Source organism: Salvelinus alpinus, chromosome 23, assembly GCF_045679555.1.
Source record: "Salvelinus alpinus chromosome 23, SLU_Salpinus.1, whole genome shotgun sequence".
NCBI lineage: Eukaryota > Metazoa > Chordata > Actinopteri > Salmoniformes > Salmonidae > Salvelinus > Salvelinus alpinus.
The window spans coordinates 35519672-35536497 of NC_092108.1; the positions used below are offsets into that span (position 1 = coordinate 35519672).

The 16826-nt window shown below is 42.1% G+C and overlaps 1 protein-coding gene across 1 annotated transcript; it reads right to left on the reverse strand.

Moving 5' to 3' along the window:
• Positions 1–10446: 10446 nt before the first annotated feature.
• On the reverse strand, positions 10447–16551 carry LOC139550878 (volume-regulated anion channel subunit LRRC8D-like). The gene is made up of 2 exons (XM_071362113.1): positions 15715–16551; positions 10447–14340 (listed from the first exon to the last, which is right to left on the reverse strand). The coding sequence occupies exon 2, from the start codon at positions 14336–14338 to the stop codon at positions 11783–11785; it is 2556 nt and encodes an 851-aa protein (XP_071218214.1). The 5' UTR covers positions 14339–14340; positions 15715–16551; the 3' UTR covers positions 10447–11782.
• Positions 16552–16826: the final 275 nt, after the last annotated feature.

Genomic DNA, 16826 nt, shown 5'->3' on the forward strand with positions numbered 1-16826 from the left:
TATTTTCAGGCTTTGTAGTTGTGTTGTGACAAGGTAGGGTTGTAATACAGAAGATATCCCTATTTGGTAAAAGACCAAGTCCATATCCTGGCAAGAACAGCTCAAATAAGCAAAGAGAAATGACAGTCCATCATTACATTAAGACATGGTCAGTCAATCTGGAAAATTTCAAGAACTTTGAAAGTTTCTTCAAGTGGAGTCGCAAAAACCATCAAGCGCTATAATGAAACTGGCTCTCATGAGTACCGCCACAGGAAAGGAAGACCCGGAGTTACCTCTGCTGCAGAGGATAAGTTCATTAGAGTTACCAGCCTCAGAAATCGGCAATTAACTGCACCTCAGTCTGCAGCCCAAATAAATGCTTCACAGACACATCTCAACATCAACTGTTCAGAGGAGACTGCGTAAATCAGGCCTTCATGGTCGAATTGCTGCAAAGAAACCACTACTAAAGGACACCAATAAGAAGAAGAGACTAGCTTGGGCCAAGAAACACAAGCAATGGACATTAGACCAGTGGAAACTTGTCCTTGGGTCTGATGAGTCCAAGTGTGAGATTTTTGGTTCCAACCGTCGTGTCTTTGTGAGACGCAGAGTAGGTGAACGGATGATCTCCGCATGTGTGGTACCCACCGTGAAGCATGGAGGAGGAGGTGTGATGGTGTGGGGGTGCTTTGCTGGTGACACTGTCGGTTTTATTTAGAATTCAAGGCACACTTAACCAGCATGGCTACTACAGGAATACGCCATCCCATCTGGTTTCCGCTTAGTGGGACTATCATTTGTTTTTCAACAGGACAATGACCTAACACACCTCCAAGCTGTGTAAGGGCTATTTGACCAAGAAGGAGAGTGATGGAGTGCTGCATCAGATGACCTGGCCTCCACAATCACCCGACCTCAACCCAATTGAGATGGTTTGGGATGAGTTGGACCACAGAGTAAAGGAAAAGCAGCCAACAAGTGCTCAGCATACTCCTTAAAGACTGTTAAAATATATTTTGATTTGTTTAACACCTTTTTGGCTACTACATGCTTCCATATGTGTTATTTCATAGTTTTGATGTCTTCACTATTATTCAAATGATGGTTCCTCCAATCATGTTTGTCCTCATTTTGGCTTCTACTTCTCTTCTTTGTGACCTCTGGGGGAGACTTGATTTGGTCCCCTACTAAAAGGAACATCTAACAATCACACACATACACTCTATCCCTTCACAACTCGCTCAGACCATTATCAAAATAACAGTTGCTTGACAATTTTACCTCTTCCACTAGATTCTGATTGGTGATGATTGGGGTTGGTATTCCAGTTGGACTGGATACAACCAGATGGACTACTTGTCTGCTGAGGACAGATACAGTTGAAGTGGGAAGTTTACATACACTTAGGTTGGAGTCATTAAAACTCGTTTTTCAACCACTCCACAAATTTTTTGTTAACAAACTATAGTTTTGATAAGTCGGTTAGAAGGTCTACTTTGTACATGACACAAGTCATTTTTCCAACAATTGTTTACAGGCAGATTATTTCACTTATAACTCACTGTATCACAATTCCAGTGGGTCAGAAGTTTACATACACTAAGTTGACTGTGCCTTTAAACAGCTTGATAAATTCCAGAAAATGATGTCATGGCTTTAGAAGCTTCTGATAGGCTAATTTACATTACATTGAGTCCATTGGAGGTGTACCTGTGGATGTATTTCAAGGCCTACCTTCAAACTCAGTGCCCTCTTTGCTTGACATCATGGGAAAATCAAAAGAAATCAGCCAAGACCTCAAACAAATTATTGTAGACCTCCCCAAGTCTGGTTCATCCTTGGGAGCAATCTGTACAAACAATAGTATGCAAGTATAAACACCATGGGACCACGCAGCCGTCATACCGCTCAGGAAGGAGACGCGTTCTGTCTCCTAGAGATGAACATACTTTTGTGCGAAAAGTGTAAATCAATCCCAGAACAACAGCAAAGGACCTTGTGAAGATGCTGGAGGAAACAGGTACAAAAGTATCTATATCCACAGTAAAAACAAGTCCTATATCGACATAACCTGAAAGCCCGCTCAGCAAGGAAGAAGCCACTGCTTCAAAACCGCCATAAAAATGCCAGACTACGGTTTGCAACTGCACATGGGGACAAAGATCGTACTTTTTGGAGAAATGTCCTCTGGTCTGATGAAAAAAAAATAGAACTGTTTGGCCATAATGACTATCGTTATGTTTGGAGGAAAAAGGGGGAGGCTTGCAAGCCAAAGAACACCATCCCAAACGTGAAGCACGGGGGTGGCAGCATCATGTTGTGGGGGTGCTTTGCTGCAGGAGGGACTGGTGCACTTCACAAGATAGATGGCATCATGAGGGAGGAAAATTATGTATTGGGGTGGCCATCACAAAGCCCTGACCTCAATCCCATAGAAAATGTGTGGGCAGAACTGAAAAAGCGTGTTCGAGCATGGAGGCTTACAAACCTGACTCAGTTACACCAGCTCTGTCAAGAGGAATTGTCACGCCCTGACCTGAGATATCTCTGTTTTCTTTATATTTTGGTTAGGTCAGGGTGTGACTAGGGTGGGTACGTTAGTTTTTGTATTGTCTAGGGTTTTTTGTATGACTAGGGTTTTTGTAGGTCTAGGTGATTTGTATGTCTATGGTGGCCTGATATGGTTCCCAATCAGAGGCAGCTGTTTTTCATTGTCTCTGATTGGGGATCATATTTAGGTAGCCATTTTCCCTTTGGTGTTTGTGGGTTCTTGTTCTATGTTTAGTTGCCTGTAATACTCATATTAGCTTCACGGTTCGTTTTGTTATTTTGTTCGTTTGTTCATTGTTCGTTCTTATAATATAGAAGAATGTACACTTACCACGCTGCGCCTTGGTCTCCTCCTTACAACGGCCGTGACAGGAATGGGCCAAAATTCACCCAACTTATTGTGGGAAGCTTGTGGAAGGCTACCCAAAACGTTTGACCCAAGTTAAACAATTTAAAGGCAATGCTACCAAATACTAATTGAGTGTATGTAAACTTCTGACCCACTGGGAATGTGATGAAAGAAACAAAAGCTGAAATAAATCCTTCTCTATACTATTATTCTGACATTTCACATTCTTAAAATAAAGTGGTGATCCTAGCTGACCTAAAACAGGGAATTTTTACTAGGATTAAATGTCAGAAATTGTGAAAATCTGAGTTTAAATGTATTTGGCTAAGGTGTATGTAAACTTCCGACTTTGACTGTACCTCACAACGCAGCACCGACGCAAGCCTCAGCAACATGTTTTGATCCTTTTCCCCAAATAATAACCTGACTGCAGGGAACCTCTGAACCTCTTACCTCTTTGTCAGGTACTGTGGTTGTGGACATTTCTCTCCCATTTTTCTCCCGCACCCCATATGCATTGAGGGGGAATAGTGTCGTTTCTGTTGTGGGCAACGGCCAGGCTGGGTGGTCATGGCTTGACTGGTCATGTTTTGAGCCATGGCTCGACTGCTCATGTCTGGTGCCATGGATCGACTGCTCATGTCTGGTGCCATGGATCGACTGCTCATGTCTGGTGCCATGGGTCGACTGCTCATGTCTGGTGCCAGAACAAGAGTATGACAAGTCCCAGATGAGGTCGTCATGATGCCCAGCTACTGAAGCGGAGCCTTGATATCCAGTACTCAGGCAGCTGCTCTGTCCAATGACGGAGTGGAGTGGAGCCACTTCGGAGTCTGATGATGAGCCAGGATCATACAGGTCGTAGAGCTCAGCCCTGGAGAAAACAAGTATTTCACGATTTTCAGGTCTTCACATTTCTACAGTATATGGTACCACTTTTAAGGAGGCCTTACACTAGAACTAGGCCGTGTCTTCAATAGCCATTTAACATACCAAGTGACTTTCCAAACAAGTCTAAATCACATTTTGCAGGAAATCCTCTGCTTGGTACATTTAGAATGGATACATCCAAAGCAAAAGTGAATATCTTACTTTTCTGAGTTGCTTGTTTACTGAGAGTTGTAAGATGCTGAGCTTACAGTCGAATGTCTTGTGTGGTGGGTATAACCATGGGTTGTTTCTGTGTGGAGTAAAATGCGCTTTGTTCATTGAAGTGATTAACAATAACACAATGTAGTCAATCATTAAGTAATCGGGTTTCTTGTCCATATCAGACAGGTATTGTCAATGTATTGCCAATATTGGACCAAAGCTAGGTAGACCTACTTCCACTTTTCTGGGTTGGTGTAATGCTGTACTCAAATATTTTTTATTTAACCTTTATAAAAATATAGGACAAAACATACATCACGACAAGAGAGACAACACAACATAAAGAGGTCAACATAGCATGGCAGCAACACATGACAACACAGCATGGTAGCAACACAACATGACAACAACATGGTATCAACACAACATGGCAGCAGCATAACATGGTAGCAGCACAAAACAGGGTACAAACATTCTTGGGCACAGGCAACAGCACAAAGGGCAAGTAAGTAGAGACAACAATACATCACGCAAAGCAGCCACAACTGTCAGTAAGAGTGTCCATGATTGAGTCTTTGAATGAAGAGATTGAGATAAAACTGTCCAGTTTGTATGTTTGTTGCAGCTCATTCCAGTCGCTAGCTGCAGCGAACTGAAAAGAGGAGTGACCCAGGGATGCGTGTGCTTTTGGGACCTTTTACAGAATGTGACTGGCAGGACTGGTGTAGTATGTGGAGGATGAGGGCTGCAGTAGATATCTCAGATAGGGGGGAGTGAGGACTAAGAGGGTTTTATAAATAAGCATCAATCAGTGGGTCTTGCGACGTGTATACAGAGATGACCAGTTTACAGAGGAGTATAGAGTGCAGTGATGTCCAATAAGGAGCATTGGTGGAAAATCTGATGGCCGAATGTTAAAGAACATCTAGCCGCTCGAGTGGAACCTTACCTGCCGATCTATAAATTACTTCTCCGTAATCTAGCATGGGTAGGATGGTCATCTGAATCAGGGTTAGTTTGGCAGCTGGGATGAAAAAGGAGCGAATATGACAGAGGAAACCAAGTCTAGATTTAACTTTAGCCTGCAGCTTTGATATGTGCTGACAGAAGGACCATCTAGCCATACTCCCAAGTACTTGTATGAGGTGAATACCTCAAGCTCTAAACCCTTAGCGGGAGTAATCACACCTGTGGGGAGAGGGGCATTCTTCTTACAAAACCACATGACATTTGTTTTGGAGGTGTTCAGAACAAGATTAAGGGCAGAGAAAGTTTGTTGGACACTAAGAACGCTTGGTTGTAGAGCATTTGACACAAAATCTGGAGAGGGGCCAGCTGAGTATAAGACTGTATCATCTGCATATAAATGGATGAGAGAGCCTTCTACTACCTGATATAGGTTGTTGATGTAAATTGAGAAGAGCGTGGGGCCTAGGATCGAGCCATGGGGTACACCCTTGGTGACAGGCAGTGGCTGAGACAGCAGATCTTCTGATTTTATACACTGCGCTCTTTGAGAAAGGTAGTTAGCAAACCAGGCCAAAGACCCCTCAGAGACACCAATACTCAAAGACCCCTCAGAGACACTAATACTCACAAGAATGGAATGGTGTACCGTATCAAAAGCTTTGGCCAAGTCCAAAAAATAGCAGCACAACATTGCTTAGAATCAAGGGCAATGGTGACATCATTTAGGACCTTTAAGGTTGCAGTGACACATCCATAAACTGAGCGGAAACCAGATTGCATACCAGAGAGAATACTATAGACATCAAGAAAGCCAGTCAGTTAATTCAGTTTTTCCAACACTTTTGATAAACAGGGCAAAATAGAAATAGGCCTATAACAGTTAGGATTAATCTTGATCTCCCCCTTTAAATAAAGGACAAACCGTGGCTGCCTTCCAAGCAATGGGAACCTCCCCAAAGAGGAGAAACAGATAGACTTGGCGATTAGAGGGGCAGCAACCTTAAAGAAGAAAGGGTCTAAACCATCTGATTCAGATGTTCTTTTGGGGTCAAGTTTAAGGAGCTCCTTTAGCACCTCGGACTCAATGACCGCCTGCAGGGAGAAACTTTGTAGTGGGGGAAAAAGAGAGAGGAGCATCGGGGCTAGTCGCATTAGAAGGGGTGGGAGATGAGGAAACGTTGGATGGGCAAGGAGGCATGGCTGAGTCAAATAGGAATTCTGACTTTATGAAGTGGTGATTATAAAGCTCAGCCATGTGCTTCTTGTCAGTAACAACCACATCATCAACTTTAAGGGACATGGGCAGCTGTGAGGAGGGTTTATTCTCCAGGTCTTTAACCGTTTTCCAGAACTTCTTGGAGTTAGACCCACAGAGAGAGAACTGCTCCTTAAAGTAACTAACTTTGGCCTTCCGGATAGCCCGAGTGCACTTATTTGTCATTTGTCTGAACGAGAGCCAGTCAGCCTGAGTATTTGTGTGCCGAGCCTTTCGCCAAATGCAATTCTTGAGGAGGAGTAACTCTGCAAGACCATGGTCGAACCAGGGGCTGAACCTGTTTTTAATTCTCATTTTCTTTATAGGGGTGTGTTTGTTAACAATATCCCTGAAAATATCAAAAAAGAAGGTCCAAGCCTCCTCGACAGAGGGGATCAAGCTGATTCTATACCAATTTACAGAAGCCAGGTCATGAAGAAAGGCTTGCTCATTAAAGTTTTTTTAGAAAGCGTCTATGACAAATCAGGACAGGTCGTTTCACTGAGGAGCCATTACGAACACAGGCTGTAAAACAGTGATCACTAAGGTCATTACAGAAAACACCAGACTGATACCTATCAGGATTATTTGTGAGGATAACATCGAGGAGAGTAGCCTTTTCTGGGGTTTTGGAGTCATACCTTGTGGGATTGGTAATAATCTGAGAAAGATTGATTGAGTCCCATTGCTTTAGGACTTGTTAAGGTGGTTTAAGCATGTCCCAGTTTAGGTCACCTAGCAGGACAAATTCAGATTTAGTTTAAGGGGCCAGGAGAGAGCTTAGTGCAGGAAGGGTACAGGCCGGTGCTGATTATAGTTTGTTAGCTAGCTGGCCATTCATAATAATAACTAGCTAGCTAACAGTTAATGTTATTGCATTAATTATTTTTGCTGGCATATTTGCATTTTCAACGAAAAAAAACAAAAAACTATCGACATCTTTATCATCAACTACATGGCTTTTAAGATTTTTTGATTAACTAGCTAACAACATATTATGTGCCCAATTGTAATCGGCCTGTGTGTAGTTGGTGTGGAGGAGTCAGGCGCAGGACAGCAGATATGAGTAAGGAACGTAATTTACTCAAGGAATCAATAAATACAACACAAATAAACTAGGCCACAATAACGGATCGTATACATACAAACAATCACTCACAAAAAACCAAGGGGGGAACATAGGGTTAAATAATGAACAAGTAATTGGGGGATTGAAACCAGGTGTGTAAAACAAAGACAAAACAAATGGAAAATGAAAAGTGGATCGTCGATGGCTAGAAGGCCGGTGACATCGACCGCCGAACACCGCCCGAACAAGGCGGAAGTCGTGACACCAATGTCCCTTCAACGTCCTAGTCGCGGTCCGAAGCATTACGGATATTCATATTTCTATTCCATTACTGTCTCGTTTACGTGGCTGCAGGTGGCTAAAAGTCTAGCAAGCTTTCCTCATGCTACAAATAAACTACATTAGACAACACCACTTTCAATTTCTCCCTGCAGGAGCACGGAGGTGGCAGTATAGAGATTATTTTTCTTCTTCTGTGTACTTTTTAAGGCAGTTGGCAACCAACTTTAAAGTGCATTACCGCCACCAACAGGACTGGAGTGTGGACCAGAGGTCTAAGCAGCATAGAGACAGATAGAGAACACATTTTTATATCTGTGCCATTTATAACATCTGTGAAAGCACTGGCAGCGCCATTAGCTTAATGCAGCCATATTGAATGACGTCGACAATGAAAACGAGGGTGGGAAAATAAGGAAGCTTCTCATTCCTTTAAAGCCAACTCTAAGTGTGTGTTCATCTGTTTTGTTTAAGTGCTGTACCTGACTCCATCTAACCATGGTCTCTGTTGTTGGCTGTAATGCCAGAAAAACACCTTTTACAGTACTGTAGTCCCTAAATCCCATTTAAAACATGTTGTTATTCTTGTCACACAGGAAGCATTGAAGGAGGAACTGGTTTGCCTGAAGCTTCACAATTTCCTCGGCTTGAGGAGCGACCTCTTCAAGCTGCTTTAAAAGCCCAACTACATGCTCTTAAAATGAATACTATCAGCTCTACATCTTCTATTCCAAATACAGGCCATGCAAATTAATACATGTTCCTTTTCTGTTAGTAGAACGCTTACAGAAAAACAACTCAAAATTAACTTGCATGGCCTTTATGTAGAGTAGAAGGGCAGATACTGATGTATTCATTGTGAATGATTGTAAATGGGAGCTAGTGACCGAGGTTAAACCAAATATTGTAAACTCACAAAAACACTAAAGTGACTGAAGTTCAGATAGCAAGTCTATACCTAAACATGATTTGGCAAGCCATGTTCTCAGCTTGATCCAGTGAGTCACTGTAGATACAAGAGTCGGTTACATATACCTGCTATGAACTATTGAAAATTACAGAAAAGATACATATGTAATAATAAACAACTTAACTCATCTGGCTCCTCAGCAGGTGCATCCTTTCCATGACGGGCAACCTCACTGTAACACAGAAAATTACATTACAGTTGATTAATGATTCTACCTGACAAGTTGTTTAATAAACTAGTAGTTAGTAGTCCACAACAGTGTTTTGAACACACTTTGGTTGTTGTCAGTTAACTCTGTAGGGAAATATTGATCCAGTTCAGTTATCAAGCATTATAACTTGCTATATTGGTTAGAGATGCAAAAAATGTTCTAAATTAACCAATGTTAGCATTTCTCAACTAACTGGTGGCTGTGTTGTTAGCCTGGCTGGCCAGTAGATAGCTAGCTAACTAGCTAAGCTAACTAGCTACATTAAATTCAAAAATCTTAACTTACCTTATAATGTGGCCTGACAACTCTCTTTATTTTCACCACTCATTGGCGTCAGATTGCCCAGTCTTTGGGGAAACTGTGAAAAGTTAATTCTCTGCATGACTCCCTCCTTTTGTATGAGTTACATCCAGGGACACAGCAGTATGACTTTTGACTATGTTGCCTAGGTTTCCGGCCTCTGTTTCCCACCCTGGTCCTCATTTTCTTTCAGCCGGAAGTGACATGTCACGTCGTGTGAATTAAGCGAATTGAGGCAATCTCCATTTTAAAGTAGTCCATTTTCTTTTTCACGATTGGCTGATCCCTCCTTATGACCCAATTGGACATGACTCCAACAGGGTCACCAGGAGGGATCAGCCAGTGAAGCCAGTGAAGTTGGAAGTCCCACCCAGCTGACTACATTAAAATGGTGGAAGCCCTCAATAGTGCTGCACATGTTAAAACGGCCTTATGGCCACTAGAGGCCTCTATCATTCTCTATGGGTGGATGGGAGCAGCATTTTCCTACTCCGTGATAGTAGCTAGTCAACGAAGATGCTGCTTCTAGGCTCTAAACTATGAATGATTACTGCCACCTATCATGCTGGACTATTTAGACTACTCTGTAATGAAACCAGTGATTTCTATTCCAGTTCCAAATTTCCAAACAGCTTTTTATTGATGATTCAACTTGTTAGTCGCAATGGCCCTGGTAAAAGGTATGTAGACTATGAATTAAAATGACAATCTGTGGCTTGCTTTTAATGCCATTATTAGCTACAATAAAGTGTAACCAGGGGCAGCAGCAAGCAAATGTCCAACAAAGTGAGGGATTTTTGCCATCATCCTTGAAAGGAGATAAAGAAAGTCACACACGAAACTCAACTTGACTATGATATTGAATTACCAAAGTACTGGCTCATCTGCCCTGTTGTCAGAGTTACAGGCATTAACTTCCAGATTGTATTTCAAAAGATGCTAATTCTTCTATTTTATTCAAATTTCCCTATTGTTTTGGCATGACATCATCCTTAAAGATGTAGTGTACATTGTACCTTTGCTTGATCAAGGAAATTCAGTTAATGTAATATATATATATATATATTAGAAGTGGTGTACAATATCACAGTTAAGCAGCATTAAGCAGTCTCACAAAGTAAGGCATAGGGCTGTTGTAGAATCTGTCAGTCAGAGACGAATCGGGTAGATATGCCACTGACATGGCCTCTCATCTGAGGCAGACATTTGTTGTAATCCTGGGATTTTGCAAGCTTCTGTGCAAAGGATCTGCAGAGGTAGGTATGGCGGGACTCCAGGGACTGCAAGGCCAGGTTGCACATCGTTGGATCTTCTTAAGTTGGTTGTGTTGGTGGGCTGTGAGACCTGGGTGCCATAAATAATGTCCAATTACCATTGAGAAATGCATTGAAACAGAGAGTGACAAGAATTGGAAAAGTTTATCTAAAATCTAGTTTTATTGTGCCATAAATTAATGGACTTTGAGCGTATGATCAGTAATTTGGTATGGTGGCAAATGTGAACAGTTCATGTACAGTACAGAAATGCATAGAAAAAAAGCAATAACAATCTTTGTCCCATTGTTCTCTCCCTTTTGTCAAACCTCATCCCTTTTCATCACACATCTTTAAAAAATAAATTAGGTTTAGTATGGTCTGTGATAGGCGAGTGTAATCCATAGAAAACATTCAACAATCTATGAGAAAAGCAAATATTGGTTGTGCAAAGTACTCCCAATTTCAAGCGTAATCCCCAAGAGGGGGTAAAAGTTCAGACTGTATCTTCTATTCCCCCAGTGAACTTAGTATGACATCACATAGGCAAGACTGTGACGAAGCGGTTCTAAACAGTTCCCAGTAGAGTGAGGATCCCCCTCTTATCAACACACAACAACTGTCACTCTGCTGACAGACCATGTCTTGGCTGCAGGACGTCATTGAAGCAAATGAATGAAACGTTATTTAAACAAAAGTGATTTACTACTGAAAAGAGAGCATTTGTTCTCTCATTGAATGGTGATGTGAATAATGACAGTGAATGTTTAGACAAACATGCTGTTTGGGCCTTTCTTATTAAAGCCCTCACTGAGAAATAGCAGCAGTTAAGGATGAAAAGCTATTGCCCATGGTTAACATTATACCTGAGTAGCTAATACAATATATATTAATAAGTCAAAAATTCAATTCCCGTTTACAATATTATGCGATAAATACCCTAGGAAGCAACTGAAAGCGTTTTTTTATCCTGAACATTCTTAAATATTTGAAAAATATACTACTTTGAAATGAAAAAATGCAAAAAAGTAATTACGTGATTATAGTGCTCTGCAGTCTGCGTTGAGGAGAAGCATTCTCTCTCACTTTATTGAGTTAAAAGTGTCAAGAAACAAACCATATAGTGCAATTTATAATCAATAAAATGTGGTTCAATACCCTGTGAAAGTAACCACCACTTCCGCTTTACTTCCGGGTCATGTCCCCATATCTTTTCAATGGGCTTGAAGTTATATAATCAAATTCGTGAAAACAGGGTCCTTTAAGAAGTACACCAAATCATATTCATGTTATCGATGAATTTACTTCTGCCAGATGCCTTTTATGAAGTATTTGGCTTGAAGACCATTGTGCCACGTTTTTGCCCAAAAGTTCAAAAACTACAAGGCTACTTCCTGGTGAATAACATCTTAATTTCATGGCGTATTGCTTCAGTGAGTTATAATATACATTTCAGTTAATCACTGTCCCGTAAGGGTTTAAGATATCAGAGATTATAAGCTATAAACCACTCGTAAAGGACACATTGGTCTCCCGACTGATGCTCTCCTTTACTTCTACGGGTAAAGTGTCAAAAAGGTGGTCCTCGACAATGAGGCAGTTTTTACGTAGAAGGCGACAGTTCCCCAGTAGCGAGGGAAGGCGGTCCAGACTGTTCCCCCTCAGCTCCAGCTGAGCGAGCTGCACCAACTGACCCACTGTCTCAGGCAGGTTGGTGAGGCCATTGTTGCTCAGACACAGGACCTTCAGCTTGGTGCACCTGAACAACTGCTTGGGCAGCACTTCCACCTTGTTTGCATTGATGGCGAAGTGCTGGAGGTTCTGCAGGAGACCCACGTCCGGCGGGATCACTGTGATGGAGTTCTGACTGACGTCCAGGTGCCTCAGCTTGGGGAGGTGGAACAGCGCCAGCGGGAGCGTCTCCAGTTTGTTGTGCGAAAGGTGAAGTGACTCCAAACACTTGACCTGGCCTATGGAGGCTGGAATGGTGATGATTTTGTTGTGCCACAGTTTGAGGCAGGTCAACCTCTTGAGGTGCTGAAAGCTGATGATCTCCTCGATGGTGCGAATGTTGTTGGATTTGAGGTCCAGCTCTTGAAGGTTGGTTAAGCTGAAAATAGCATGGGGGATCCTCTCCAGCTCACAGTTGTGCAACTCCAGATCGGTGAGGTTTGTCATCTTCTTAAGGCTGTTCAGTACCAGTAGTTTAGTACCATCATTGTGCACCACCAGTTTGATCAGGTGTGGGGACAGCTCAGTTAGGCTTGAAGGCATCTTGGTGAGGTTGCTCTTCAGATACAATGTCTTTAGATGTTTCAAATCTCGCATGGACTCTAGTCCGATCATTTTGTTGTGTTCTGAGCTTAAATTCCCTACCAAGTTAAGCTCCCTCAAACTTCTCAACAAATAAACCCATGTGGGGATCTCAGCAACGTCTGTGAACTTGACGTGAAGGCAGCGGAGGTGGTCACGGAGAAAGACAAAGGCTGTCTGCTCAACTTTGGCAGGGCAGTGGCAGAGGTGCAGCTCATGCATACTGGTCATTTGGGAAATCTTTGCCGAAAACCTGACCTCAGGAATTAGTTCTAGTTTAAGTATTTCCAGGTCGGTGAGATCAAACACTGCATTGGGGAGACCAGAGAGCATGAAGAGGTGGAGCTCCTGCTGGTCTTGGGCATTTCGGATCACAAGCTGTCTGAGCTTCTCAAATGTCCACTCGTGGTTCAGACTGATCTCCCTCAGCTTGTTCTCGCTGACCTCGGAGAGGAATACACCAAATCGTTTGGAATACAGCTGGTCGTACTGATCGACCATGTGCAGGAGGAACGCAAAATCGTTCTTCACGTCAGGAATGTCACTGAAGCTACTCTCCTCTCTGACTTTCTCAAATGAGTACTCTTTAAGGGGGCGCCTGAAAAGCCAGTGGAGGGAATACAAGCACACCATCCCATAGATCAATATGAGGGCCATGTAGCTGAGGAGGAGCTTTCTCAGCATGAACGCCATGTTGTGAGTACAAAAGAACTGCTTATATCCGGTTAAGTGTTTGATATCGGGCTCACATTTGTGGCGAAAGTCGATGGCAGCCATAAAAGTTGACGTATATGACAGAATCAAAATGAACTTGACCGTTTTGACCACGGTCTGAGCTACGTAGAGCTTGTAGATGAAATCGCTGTCCTCCACATGGGCACGGAATTTTCTCACCTTCTCAAAAAGAGCCTTGGCCTGCTCTCCATCCTTCTTGTCCAAGATAGTCATACTTGGTGCCTCAGCAACGGGCGTATCTGCTGAGAACTTGACTCCTGTATTCCCAAGCATAGGAGTAGATGTGTTGGCAGCATTTTCGTCTTTATTTTCCTGTGATATCTCTCTCGGTGCTGAAGTGGTGCCAGTCAGTCTCTGTTTGTTCTCCTCAGAATCCTCACAGGCTGTCTCGGACAAAGCCTTTGTAGTCCATGGAGACTCAAAGCACCGTCCGAGAATGGACACAAAGTGTTCAATCTTTGAGCTTGTCTTGGGGTATTTGAACCAGAAGTTACTACTGACCATAAGCACAAGGGTGTGGATGAGGGTGAGGTACGGGAAGTACTTTGAGTACCAGGGCAAGGCAACATGGTAACACATTTGGTTGACAAAGATGTACTGCTGATAATCTAAGTTGGTTCGGATTCCTGTGGGCTCAGGTTGCTGCATTTTGCTCTCTCGCTTCACAACGATGGGTTGGGTGTTGTGGATCTCGTGTACTGCACTGTCTGGTAGATCTTTCGTGGCCATTGGTGTAGCAAGCACTGTCGTCATACTAACTGCTGATGAGGTGGTATCTTGCTGACATTGGGTTGTGCAAGAGTTTGGCCCTGCCGCCGCCTCCTCCGCTTCCTCCAGGCAGGGAAGGCACGCCACCTGGTCCTTTGTGATCTGCATCGTCATGGCGAAGATGGACAACATGAGCATGACCACCCCCAGGTAGTCCATGAAGACGTCCCACCATGGTTTTAGGATGCGGTAGGTCGGCTGGATGTCATTCAGCGATGCTAACTCAGTGATGGTAAACATTCCTGCAATGGAAGAAGACCGGGCATTTAGCTAGTATGGAAAGCACTTCTTTCTCAAACAATCTAATTATAAATAAAACAAGCACTTCAAATGTGTGTTTTTGTTTGGAATCAAATCGATTTTTTGTTGGTAAATGTTTGTACTTGGTATGGTTATAAAGGTTAAAAAGGTAATAAAGGTTGACGCCATTTTTTTTGTTTAACTAAATTGAATGGCTCTCCATGACAAAGTGGCTTATAAAAAAAAAAACAGCATTAGTAATGACATTGGCTTATTATTCTCTCTCACGCATCTCTATAAAGGATTTGAAAACATCTGATGACAAAGCTTAGAGTCTACATCTGTTCTAGACTAGTTAGGACATGTGGATACAGGAATGGCAAAGGTTGCTTTGATGTTTGTCTACAAACTATTGTAAGTCACTGAGCAGTTTATAATGTTGGTGTGCTGTTTTAAGAAGAAAAGGTCATTGTGCCCAGATTCAACATGTGGGAGCACTTCCTTCTCTCATCCTTTTCCCCCACGGTAAAAAAAAAAATTAAAATTGTTTTATGACAGTGAAGATACATTGCCCAAACTAGGTAGCCTGGATAATGATCACTACTGTTAATATTTATAACTGTTACAACACTATTAAGAGTGATTTTATGCCATACACTTTTCCTTACCAGTATTCTAAAACAAATATGGTAAGCTTTACCAACCAATAAAACTTGATGATATTTGGTTTCATTCATAATTTCCTTTCATAGTTGAACTAAAGAATTACAGTAATATCAATACATATTTTGATATTATAGGCTAGTAGCCTATAGGCTATATTTATAACTATAGTATAATATTAATAAAAAATGCTTTAAGGTGACATCCCAGTAAGAGTAAGCCATTATTAAATACGTTTGCATATAATCAAAGCAGAAGATCTGTAGGTGAGAGCGTGTAGTAGTCCATAGAGACAGACCTGGTCTAAAAAAGAGAAGAGCAGAGAGACCAGTTGTGGAATACACCTAGGCTACTGATCGAACATATTTACAGTCATTTAATTTAGGAAATATAAACTATTAGACACATGTTAATAAACTCTTGAGATTCTTCTAGAGATCTTGCGCATTCATTTTTCTGTTGCTGTCTGACTCTGAGGTCAGGTGACTTGCTGTAACGTGGGGTAAACTTAAACTGTAACTCAACTACAGCATGTGCCCATAGTTACACATTTATTGTTCCTTAACCATTTATATTATCTTGCCACTTGCGATAGCCTAAATAAACTACCTTGGGATAACCGCACATTATGATAATCAACATCAAACAAATATAAATTAGGATTTTACAGTTTTTACAGCGTGGTAAATGCGAGAAAAAAATACCATACTTACTATCTTGGTGATGTTATCTCTTATCAATTAGATTTCCGGCACTCCATTCCACTTTTACGGTCAAGACAGTTCCTTCCGACGGTTCAGATCAAATAATTAAACTATCATCTATGGAATAACGCTTGTGACCAAGAATATTATGTTCGTGACAGTGCGAATGTCAGCACCATTCTCAATACATTGCCTACCTGACAAACACTAGCTACGTGTATAATATGCGCAGAACGTCTGCCTCCGTACGCATGTAATTCAAAGTAAAGGATAGTCCAACTTTAACATTAAAGCGCTATTACCGGCGTTTATAAGATGGTGGATGCCACAGATCAACGTCCTAAAGACACAATGTGCTTGTCTCAGATGCCACCAAATTCGAGATAGGCCTAATGAAAACTAGGGCACCACCTACTCTACTACGACTTGGTCGAATGTTTCTCCCGCGTGAACATTCTGTTACAATATAACTCATTCAGAAGCTTTGAACTGTAACCATCTGTTCAGTAACTATGTAGCAATTACTACTTTTCAGTCTGTAAATGAATACATTGTATCCGGCACATCATATCTGCTGCCCCAGTAAGCTACACAATGTAACAATCCTTGCTAGCTCTCTCCCTCTCGCCCTGTCTGTCTGTAGTTAGGCTAGATAGCCAGCCTAATTGTGAAATATGAAGACGTTAGCGAGTTACACCAAAAGGGTTCTAGATTCCTATCGACTGAAGTCATGCTGGATTTCCAGCTATGTCTGGATTTGGTTGCTTGCTGCACGGGTGCACTGCACACTGTTGAGGAAGTGTCTCTTGAGTATGGTACAGGTTCCAACCGGTCCAGGCTAGATCATGTAAAAAGAGTGGGCTACCCTCCTCTCAACCCTTGTACTCTCAGAGGAAGTGAATAAAAACAAGTCCATGGAGCAGGGGCGGACTGGGACAAAAATTCAGCCCTGGCATTTTAGCCACACCAGCCCACATCACCTTGCAACTTTTACTTTACCAGTCACCGGTGAAACATAGTTCTCCTCCTTTTTTAACCAGCTCATGTTTAAAAGACAAATACAACATGTAAAAACATCACTGGAGATACAACTCACCACTATAACTGTGCATCATGGCTGC

What these genes read in the sequence shown, in the direction of transcription:
- LOC139550878 (XM_071362113.1), bottom strand. Translation starts at nt 14,338, where the DNA reads ATGTTTACCATCACTGAGTTAGCATCGCTGAATGACATCCAGCCGACC.